The sequence below is a fragment of the Pterocles gutturalis genome, unplaced genomic scaffold (genome assembly GCF_000699245.1).
Source record: "Pterocles gutturalis isolate BGI_N339 unplaced genomic scaffold, ASM69924v1 scaffold7244, whole genome shotgun sequence".
Taxonomy (NCBI): domain Eukaryota; kingdom Metazoa; phylum Chordata; class Aves; order Pterocliformes; family Pteroclidae; genus Pterocles; species Pterocles gutturalis.
The window spans coordinates 101160-112684 of NW_010133115.1; the positions used below are offsets into that span (position 1 = coordinate 101160).

At 44.2% G+C, this 11525-nt stretch overlaps 1 protein-coding gene across 2 annotated transcripts in view; it reads left to right on the forward strand.

Annotated features, from left to right (window-relative positions):
- Positions 1-5104, forward strand: part of CEMIP (cell migration inducing protein, hyaluronan binding) — a 51090-nt gene extending 45986 nt beyond the window's left edge. For both annotated transcript variants that reach the window (XM_010081097.1, XM_010081098.1), the window contains exons 25-28: positions 238-324; positions 642-799; positions 3875-3975; positions 4977-5104. In XM_010081097.1, the coding sequence (XP_010079399.1) occupies positions 238-324; positions 642-799; positions 3875-3975; positions 4977-5104 (474 nt within the window). The remainder of the gene's footprint in view (positions 1-237; positions 325-641; positions 800-3874; positions 3976-4976) is intronic.
- Positions 5105-11525: the final 6421 nt, after the last annotated feature.

The window sequence follows — 11525 nt, forward strand, 5'->3', positions numbered from 1 at the left end:
GAATCACTTATGCTCTGCCATTTGGTGAAACCATTTAAATGCTGACAGGATGAGCAGAGAGGTTACCGTTGTGCCCGGTCTCATTAGCAGTGTAATTTGGCAAACCAGTGCTTATTATGTTGCTTCCTTATTGATTGAATTTCAAGTTTAAAATGCTTTCTGAAAATGCAGCATGCACATCCTCACTAGAAAATCTCTTTTCTCTCCTTTTCTTGTTTGTTTTTGCTTCGTAAACAGAAGATGAAGGACCACCTACTAGAAGTGAAAATAGAAACTTATAAGAAACAGTACTTCCACCTAAAGGATGACTTTGCATACATTGAGGTGAGCAGCTCCTCTCAGTGAACCTTATGGTACAAAATTCAAGGCATTTGCTGCATTTTTTATGGAAAACTTGCTTATGACATTTCCATGGATAATTAAATTCCGGTCGATTTTGCTTTATTTATTTATTTTTTTTTTTAAAGTCTGTAACTTCCCCACATTAGCAAAAATGCAGGACAGCTTGACCTCAGAGATCTGTAATTCTGCCCTTTGATAGAAGGCGTAGTCCTGTGACTGAAGAATGCCAGTGCTTCTTACAGGTGGTTGTTTGGAATTGTTACTGTGATAGATCACGAATGTTTTTTCCCCGCACACAGGTTGACGGTGTCAGGTTTTTCCTCACTGATGAGGGTATCCAGCTGGTTGTGATTGATGGACATCACGGAAAAGTTGTTGATCGAGTAACATTCAGAAACTCAATTCTACAAGGAATCCCAGCACAGATAGAAAATTATGTCAACAACATCAAAGACCAGTGAGTAAATAATCCGGTGTTACTAACATCCCGTGTGTGAGAATGCTCTACAACACTCATCTTTTTCCTGCTTTTTGTCACCCAAGATGGGCCAGACTGAGCGGGCTAAGGATGTGCTTTTGTACCTGCTGACCCTGACAGAGCCCAAGTGTGAGGGGGACAGGCGCCTGCCTGTCCTGCAGCGGGATGCAGTCTCTGGGATTCAGGAACTGATCGAGCCCCAGATAAGGCGCAGAGCTACATTTGATTAATAAACTGCAGATCCACATTTATGTTGTGGGTTACAGACAGCCTGCAGACTTTAACTCACAAATAAACGCTCAGCACTTATCTGTACAGATGGGCGCAGTTTACATTTTTCTATTGCCTGCATGCTCTCACAAATTGCAGAAAATTCCACTAATAAAATACATTCCTCTTTGCACATGTTCTCTGCCCAGACCTAAGCGCTGGATGCTTTTTTGTTTTTTTTTAAAGTATGGGCAGCCAGAAAAGCAGAGTTTTGCAAGTGGGCGGTAATTGGCCAACACATATTCCTGCATCCTGGAGGACAGCGGGTTCATCTGCTGGAATAGGAATGGGAATAACATCAGATAGTCTCTAACCGAAGGGGTTGTGCTCACATTGGTTTGTGGAGTGCTGTTGGGAAGTGAACATATTTCCTTGTTATTAAATCTGGTTTGATTTGGAATCTGGTATGTAGCATTTAATATAAATATGATTGCTTTGTTGATGAATCATCTGAAATAACTGTGGGCAGATCAACAGGACATTGTTCTGGCATTTATTCTAGAGACTCGGGCAAAGTTTCAGCACAATGCCATGCAGGTAGATAGGGACGTGTTTCTACAGTCTTAAATAATTCTGCAGGTTGGAAAAAACATGAGTAGTTACTGCAGAGAAGCATGGCAGCAGCTCATTTTTCTTTCATAAAAAAAGTAGGGCTTTTCAGAGAGGCTATCATCCTCCTCTGCAAAAAATCCAATGTCAGTCCTGGCTAAATACAGCTCCTGGATTTTTTCTTACTTGAGAGGATTGAATCGTAATTAGACTTGAGGTGTTTTTAAGTCTTTCTGAGCCTCATTGTCTTTTCTTGATTAGTGTTGGAACTGGATTAGGATTAGGATTAGGATTAGGACTAGGATTAGAATTAGAACTGGAAGTTGACCCAACACGGTCAGCACCTCTCAGGTCCCACTCAGGTGTGTGGCTTTGCAAGGATTGAACCCCAAAATTATTCTCCTTTCACCAAAGGTTTCCCCAGCCCTTCTCCTGTGAGCCTTTCCCACCTGGTCAGGCAAAGGCTTGAGCCAGAGCTGTGGCACGTCTCTCATCCATTTACTGGATCAAAGCATTGTTCAGAGGCAGATGCAGACACCGTGCAGATGGTGGGACTGTACAGTTAGCAGCTTCTTGTCACCTCTCCCTGAAGCGATGCCAAGCACAGACTGTACAGAGGGACGGTGCTCATGGAAGGAAAGGGCCTCCCCAGCCTTGCCAGCCTCTTCTGAAGAGTCTGCTGGAACAACTGTCGGGTTTATGGATTTGGGGATGAGAGAAGAGGTGTTTCTAGCAAGGACAAGCCACTTTGTTCATTTAAGCAACTTTCTGCAGGCCAAATTCCTTTTTCTTTTTTTAGTAAATCCACTTTTCTGATGAGTTTCCCAGGGATAAGAAAACAAAACATCTGGTCAATTTATTATAAACTTCCATAGCAGGGAAGGCTTAATGAAAAGTAATCATTTTAGTGAACTGAAGAAAGAAAAAAGAGATGATTCAGCATTTGCAAAGTACTCAAAAGCAGCCTGCCAGCTCAATCTGCTCTCATAAGCACTGGGGTATTTTAACACCTTGGGTTTATTCTAGGAAAAGTCCTGGTGGCTCTTCACTGCTTTGCTTCTCTTGTTCCTCTGCCACCACCCGTTGCTATTTTCCCTTGAACAGTTCCAGTTCCAGCTGAGGTGTTAAGATGTAACTACTGCACTCAGTAGCTCAGGGTTTGAGCTCTGCAGGAGCTCTTGACTAATTAATTTTCGCGACTGGTGTCCACTGCCATGCAGGAAAGCAGACCCAGCAAGGCTCCCATTCTGCAAGGCTGCAGACGCCGCTTGGTGCAGGGAGGTTTCATTCATAGAAAGCCTGCAAGGTGGAATGAAATAATTTCATCTGAGCAAGTGTTTGCTCAATTACTCTGTGATGCAGCTTTAATTAGGAGCTGGACAAGGATGATATTCCAGGCCCTCTGAGCTCAATAGCAAAACTTCCACTGAACTCCCTGGAGTGTAGCTCTTCATACACCTGGAGATAACCACGGGAAGTGTTTGTGCATCTTGCAGGAATTAAGGTTAACATCGCTGCGTGGCCTGTGCTTCTCTATGGACAATTCTCACTATAAAATTATCCCCTGATGTTTAATTTGGGTTTTTATTTTACCCTTTTAGAATTAAGCCTAGGCAGTTACCAGCTTTTGCCCAAACATTTTACAGATTTGCATTAGGTTAACGCGCTTACTTCATGTCCTTTGCTTATTATTATGGCATTTGTAGAAGAGCCTGAGAATTTTGAGGTGAAATGCAGTACATGCAAGCAAGGTAATAATGATGGTAATAATAATAATAATAATAAACCTTTTAAGCAAAAGCACACTGAAAATAAAGGAAAAGCATCAGGCCAGCAAAAATCTCAAAGAAGTCAATTTGTTCAGGCTTTATCTTGCTAATTGTCTAAGAATAATAAATGACTTGAGACTTGCTTAGAGCATCTCAGAGAGAGCATGTTCCTTTCTGAGCAAAGCAGGATGGAACTGCTGCTTGGAAACATTTAAATCATTCTAGAAAACAGTATTTAAAAGAAAAAAAAGTTAGCCTGTTGGCTTCCTAATGGATTTTGCATGATTGGAAAAGTGAATATATGACTAAGCTGTTGGAAAGCATTGACAAAAGCCGTTAAAGCAGAAACCACGGTGGTTCGTGGGTGTCTTTGAGTCAGGCAGGCGGGAGTTACCAGTGCTCAAGACAGACAAGCAAGGAATGTGTTATGACTTCATCTGTTTATAAATGACTCTGTTCCCTTCAGCTCCATAGTGCTGGTGACATCTAAAGGAAGATTTGTTTCAAGAGGACCATGGACTAAAGTACTGGAGAGACTCGGAGAAGAAGAGGGGTTTAGGTTAAAAGGTAACCACTTTTTAAAAACCCCATTCTAAACCTCTTTGATCTATTACCCTCCCATGGTGCCAGTAAAGGGACCTATTTTCTGCTTCTAAACTTTGCCTTGCTTGTTTCTATCAGCATGTGCTCAAGCATCCTGGAAGCTGTCATTTATTTATTTGGTGAGGTTGCATCCACTGCAGCTTTGGATAACAGCACACAATTTAACCGTAGATGGAAAAAAAGTGCCCTGGCCGCTGTTCTTGGAAGTAAAGGATTCGGGGGGTTTAATTTTCCACATTCACTTTAAATAAAGTCATTTTAACAATAGGAATATTGGACTTTTTCCCACTAAATGCCCCACATCAGGATTTTTTTACTTGTCTGAACTTATTTTTAGCTTGTTTTCTCTTGTAACAAAATTTCAACTTGATGGCACAAAGCATATTGCTTACAAAGCATCTCATATTGCACTAGAATGTTGCTCTCTTGGCCACGTTGCTCTGATCAGCTCTAACTGTGAGCTTTTGGCACACTTTCTTCTTGTGTTTGTGTGTTATACTCGCTAACACAGGTCTTGTCTGTTATCCTGGCCCTCATCATCCCCCCACCTTTCCCAAGCAGGAAAGGGTCTTGAGTATAACCACCATGCAAATAATGATAGCCTCAACAGACAAGCTGCCTACTAGGGAGGTTTTTCCTTCTCTCTTTCTTCTCTGCTGTGTATCACACATTGTTGATTAGTGGAAGCGTACGATGTGTAAATAAAATGTTCATTAAGCTTCACTAGGAAAGTATTTCTTTACCACCTGGAGAATGCATAATTGGCCAAGTCTGTGTCCACGTGTGTGCTCTTGTCCACCCCATCCATCCATCCAGAGGTTTAAAATACATCTAAATATAGAGAGGAGATTTTCCTCAAGTTCCTTTTCATGTTACTACACTGTGTAAATGAAGGGGTTCACCCACGCAGGTGTATTTCTGGTGCAGCCTCGACACACTCCTGATGCGTTTGTTCTGATTTGCAGAAAAAATGGCTTTTGTTGGATTCAAAGGCAGCTTCCGCCCTGTCTGGGTGAAGCTGGTCACTAATGAGGACTCAGCTAAAATCTATCAAGCACTGCCAATCCCTGTGGTGAAGAAAATGAAATTGTGAAGACACACAGCTCTGCCTGCTGCCTGCCAGCACTGCCCCACGGGACGGACTACTGACTGCTCACCCCAGGCGCCTGGCAGCCTGCTCCCGAGGTGGAGCCTGGTGTTGTTGGTGTTGTTGTTGTTCAAAAAGAAATCTTACTGTAAGTAGCTAGAGTGGCCACATGTGACAGAAACGCCTTCCTCTGCGATCAGTTCTGTGATCACCAGCTCCTCGCCGGTTGACGTGCTCACTGATGCCATGTTGACTCTCGTGTTACTAAGCAAGGTTTGACCTGGTTTACAAAGTGCTGGTTTTAGCAGCACCCTGTGACAGACTAACTTCTGTGCTGCCTCTCGAAGGGGGAGCTCTAGGTCTGAAGGCCATGGAGGATTATTGCTTTTACCAGCCTCTAAGTTATCCAAACCCTTTTTTTTTTTTCCCCATAGTGTTAACTAGCTGCCGACATGAATGTGGAATACCAATTTAAAGGCTGGTTAAAAAATCTAAAATGGATAGAGTATATTTGAATGGTTATCAAGATACTGGGAAACATAACTGGACAGTAGGAGTTTATCCTAAAACTTCTGTGATGTTTGGTCGAGCTCTTTGGGATCTGTGTTGTACATGCCAGCCCACGGCACATAGTTGGGGAAGAGACGAAAGAAGGAGAGGATAAAACATGCCAGTGGAGACTGATGAAACCACATATTTATGCTTGCTCAGAAAACTGCATTTCTCCTTTGGATCAAGATTTTTCAATAGTGGTTGCTCAGATAGGAAGTGTTCCTTCAACAAGCAGCTGTAGGCTAGAAAGAAATCCATGTCAATTAGCACATATATTTTCTCAGCCTTCCCCATACAGTCCCTCTGTATAATCATGTTCAGGATCAGTCTGGAGGGTTTAAGGCAGCCAGTCAAAGCCACTCTGTTCAGGGCTTCCAGTTTTTAACTGGGAGTACTGGGACTCACATTATGCAGCCTCAAATGGGGTGGGCAGCCCTTGCCCTTCCAGGGAGGTCAGAGGCACTGGGATGACACTGCTCTGCTCTGCGTTGCTTTCTGATCCTGTCCTCAGGCTTGAGGCATGGGTGTCTTTGTCCTCCTGGAAGAGTTACATGAGATCTGGATGGAGGTCTTACCAAGCAGCTGAAGAATTAGAGTGAGAATCCCCATACGCTAGTTGGATGCCTTGTACCTCCTTTCCCTCTTCTTCAAAGCAATATCTGGGTAATGAAGGCAGATTAGCGTGAATCAGGACTCCTGCGGGGACATCTCTCAAAGCTGGGAAATTAAACATTGTCTTGTAAAACATTGTAAGTACTTCCAGTGCTCAGTGATATTTCTGTCTGTTGCTGAGAAGTGCCGTGGAGGTGTCTCTGGAGGCTGTGGCTGTTCTAAGAAATCTAGGAGGGGATAAAAGACAGGATGAAGAGCTTTTCAAAGCACAGAGAATGCAAAGTTTGCCTGGGTTTGTTTCCCCACTTTGTCTCTGCCTGCCCCCATTGCTACAGAGGTTATTCTGGTTGCTGATGGTGACTTTGTTTTGCTCCATTTTGATTAGAGCTCATTTAATTAAGTTGCTTTTTTTCCACAGAATCCAAAACACTATCTTGCAGCTAGAATGAAAGAGCAAACCCGTTTGTGTGTCATTCCAAAGGCCGGGCAGGTGTTGCACTCCATCTGCCTGGTTTAGATCAATAATTCTGAACGTTGAAGCAACCGTGAGCAAAATTTGGATAGTACTGCAGGTTACATTCCCCTCAAGCCTCTCCTGGGTTTCAAAACTGGAAATGTTCCTTTCAGTCTTATTGTAGAGTTGTTTTGAACTCGCTGAATGTCACGTGTAGTGTGTTTAAAAGCCAAGCTTTCCCCCTCTTGCTCCTCCACAGGAGTCTGTTGCTCTTTAGGCATCTGTGCTGTTTCCAGAATGAATACGAATGGGCAACACTTGTAAAAGGCAAGTAAGGTGGGGTCTTTTTTCCCCCGATGGCTTATGATGGTTTGGGGATTTCACAAACTATTCCTTGAAAAAGTCAGTCCCACTCATGGTTCAACCATGATTATCCAAATGTCATTTACCTGACGTTCTCTGGTAGCCAGCACAGAGCCGTACCCCTGAAGTCAGGCAGATGGACTAAAACCAAGTCCCTCGAGCGCATCAGTCGGGGTTATCCAGCCCCTGCACCGCCCTGGGGCAAGCCTGTTGGTATCCTTGCACTGGTGTTACTGGGACACGATTGCTTCCATGAGCTGGACCAAAGCAGGAGGATTTCTCTCATGAGCACTTGACAAGCGGAGGGCAGGAAAGCCGGGCTCAGGATGTGCCTGGCTTGGGACATGGCTCTGTGTGACCCCCGGGGCAGAGGTCCCTTGTGGTGGCTGCTGCCCTTCCCTGCTGTCAGCGTGTCGATGCCCAGGGGGTTCGTGCCAGGTGAATCTGTCCCCAAGACTGGTTTGTTCAGCTTCTACAAGTGCGCTGCCTTTGTGCTAAAGTGTAGCTTCTGATTTTACATTTTTGGGAATTCTCAGGGTGAAATCATAAGACTTGGCTCTAGGAAAACCTTTTTTTTTTTTCTTTCCTAAACAAATCTCATCTTATCAAGAGAAGAAAACTTTTAAAGTAGCTTGTTGTATCGTGCAAAGCTTGTCACATGGGGCCTGTTTTGGAGCTCGAGTGGGTCTCACGCTGTGCATACGGCGTGCGGGATCGCAGCAGCCGTGAGCCTGTGGGACAGCAGAGCATCGCAGCAGTGGGACAGAGCGGCTGCGCCTGGGACACGCAAAGGGCTCCCATCGGCCGTTTCGGGGTGACACCAGCATGTTGCTCTGAAGACAGAACGAAGGCTAACACCATTGCCAATCAGCAATCGTTTTGTGCCATATGATTACTTTTTAATCTTTGACTGTTCTAGAAATCTCACATGCACACTTTGACTAGGGAATTCACTGGCTGCTTGTTCTTTGTAGAGCCTTGTAGCAGTCCCCGCACAAGCTGCAGTTACCCTCTTTGTAAGGTTTAATTCCTGCAGATGTTTCCATGTTTGCCTACACAGCTGCCAGCGGTGGAGTGGGGTTTTTGGATTGCATTTTATTTGTTTGTCTGTTCGTTTGGTTGGATGTTTGGGGTTTTTTTGCCTCTGTTCAAATGCTTGTTTTACCTGTTGCCGAAATAGCTGGTCCTTTTTCGGAGTTAGATGTTTGTACATTTTCTTATAGACATTCCAATGAAAAAGAAAAAGATATATTTTCTATTAATTTATTACAATGGCACTAAGACAACTAAATTGCAAACATATGAAGCATTGTTACTGGAGGTTAGCATTGTCCAGGTTGTTAAAGAGGTCGGCAATACATCTTTTCTGATAATCTGCTTTGCACTTGAAAGCTCTCTATGTCCGCAGACCATGGTAATGCATTGACTGTCTGGTTTATGATGACAAGAGCTCTGGGGATGTTGGTTCCAACAGACTGTGGCTTACAACTGAAATAACATGTAGTTGTCTGGAGTACGCAATGTTTATCAAAATAAATATTCCGTGCAAACTTCTTATTTCTGTCTCTTGCCTCTTCAGTGCATCTGTGTAACAATGAACAGCTGGAACAGCTGCTGGTTTACCCACCTGGGTTCGTGTCACACACATGGAGATGGGAAGGGAAGGAGATGGAAGCGGGAAAGGGGATATTCCTGCGGGCAGACATGGGGAAGGACTGTATTTGGGGCAGCTGGGGAGGGGGGGGAGCTATTAGCAGATTAAAACAAAAGTCTTGTTCCCCTGTTCACAAAACCTTTTTTCTTTTTGTGAATAGGGTGAACATGGAGTAGAAATGTATATGGAAATAACATATAAAACATGTACAATGTCTTTGTAGTGGGCAGCTATTAGGCTTACGTGAATTTCACTATTGGGTCAAGTATGACTGTAAAGTTTCCGCCCTGGGCTGATGACAGCTGGGCAGACTCTGCTATCAAACTTTTTGGAAGCTCCAAAACTGGAGTGGGATTTTCTGGTGGCAACAATCAACATTTCTAACATGCAAGCATGTATTTTTAAAATCACGTATCAAATTCGTAGTTAGTGTATTAGAGGGCATCACCCACCTAATGCCTCCAGGCCAGGAAACCAAAAATGCGTCCTGCCTGCTCGTGTCGGATTGCAATGACTGATACACTGGGCTTTTGCAGATCAACCCCATGGGGAAAAGAAAGAAAAAAGAAAGAAAATCAAGGCAGAAATCTCATTCTACAACACTAGCACCAGAAAAAAAATGGTGCATATATTTAATAGCATGATAAGATCAAAGGCTTCCATGTCGAGCGCTCCGGAGGCTGCCCGGGGAGCAGGGGCAGAGGTGGGCTTTAGCCTCTGCCTGCGACACACCACTGAAGTGACAGGGGTGACATGGGGGGGGGGCCCCGGGGGTGAACTGGGGGGGGGGTCCCCGGCACCTCCAAAGGGCCCTACAGCAGCTGGGCACCTGCTCCTGCGGCAGACCCTGCCCAGGATCCCAGGGTGGGGAGCAGGAGCCATTTCACACGCAGTCGTGCACGTAGTTTATACACACACACACACGTACACATCTTATACATGCATACACACAGCTTTTATATATGTGCACGTACATCTTAGGGTCACACATACACATGTATGCACATACATGGCTCTCACACACACGTATATTTTTTTATATACACATGTACACATAGATACACAGGCATATGCACAGATACACAGGCATATGCACACACACACATTCCTTGTACACAGACTCTTTTACATTATTACGTTATTGATTGATTTTTTTTTTTTGATGGAGCCAAAGGGAGGTGTGAGGGTGGCAATGGGGGTGGGTGGATGTGTGTGTGCATGTGTATGTGCATGTTTATGTATAAGGAGGGGATGTGTGGATATGTATCTGTGTATAAAGCGTGTGTATGTGTGGATATTTATGTTTGTGCATTTTTGTGTGTGTGTGGGGGGGTGTGCGTGTGTGGATATATTTGTGTCATTGTGTGAAAGGGGGTGGGTGTGTCTGTGTGTGGATATTTATGTGAGAGTATTTGTGTTTTTCTGTGTATTTGTGTGTGTCTAAGAGGTGTTTGCATGCATAGATATGTGTGTATATGTCTATGTGTCTGCATAGATGTCTACATATATACAGCTGTTTGAATGAAATTAAAACCAAACTATATATAACTGTATACAATTAATTACATTAATTCTAAAAATTACCACGTAATTCTTACTTATATGGAGATATATAGAGTAGATACATTCTATCTACGAATGTATAAAATACACTGTACATTAAATGTATGGTCTTCTGTATAACAACATGCTTAATTTGTTACTAAAGATTAAAAAGCACACAAATATAATATTTTTTTCCCCAAAATTTCCCGTTGCCTGTCCGCTGCCTCCCCCTAGCGGCCGCGCAGGGGCACAGCGCCCCGCCGGGGGCAGCTCCGGGCCCGCGCGTGTGCGGAGGTGACAAGGGAACCCCAGGGTGACAGGGGTGTCAAGGACGAAGTGGCCGAGCAGCTGAAATGGGCCGTGGGCAGCCTGGCAACTTTCCACCTGCCAACGATCTCCAGCCCTCTCTGATGCAGGTTTTTTGTACCTCAAACTGCATTTCGAACGCATGAGGCAGGGTGTCGTCTGGCACAATTTTGGTGGTGTGCTTCCAGCTGCAGCTTCTGCCTTTCAGAAGGAAGTTCAGCGAGAGCATTTGGGAGGAGGCTTTGGTGTTGGTTTGGTGGGTTTTTTCCTTTTCTGATAGATGCTGCTTGAGACAACGGAAAAAGAGGGTATGGGCTGAATCACAAACCAAGAAAAACCCAGAGATTTTGGCTATTACATAAACTCCTTCTTATCCCATCATGCCAGTAATATTCTCAGCTGAATGTCACACTCCTACTTAAGTCTTTTCTAAGCAGCAAGCAAGTAACTGAGCTGTCACAGTTTCTGCTCACAGCTACAAGATGTAGGGATGCTCCCTCCTTTGCTTCATGGAGCTTTAATTCTCCCAAACCTGCTGGACAAACAAGACATGAAGTAACCCTTGCAGACCTTTGGACTGACCAGTCCACTGCTGCCACCAGAATAAGAAGTCGCTGTGATGTCTCCAGGCTATTTTCAGCCCCAAAGGTCCATTCCAGCAGCTGGCTCACAGGCTGTTTTATCACACCACCTTCTTTCTGACCAAAGGACGGGGAGGGATGTGTAGAAACCACCACTGCAGCTACACCCTTCCTTCCTCTTGCATTTCTTCTTCACAAAACACACCTTCGGAAGCTCCTCCCTGCAGTGATCCCTTAGCCATGGCGCTGAATCCAGCACGTACGCTCACTGTACAACCTGGGGAAAAAAAAAAAAAAAATATAAATAAATAAATAAAAGGTAAGAGGGAGAGCTCTATCACTTTGCAAATAGAATTTGCA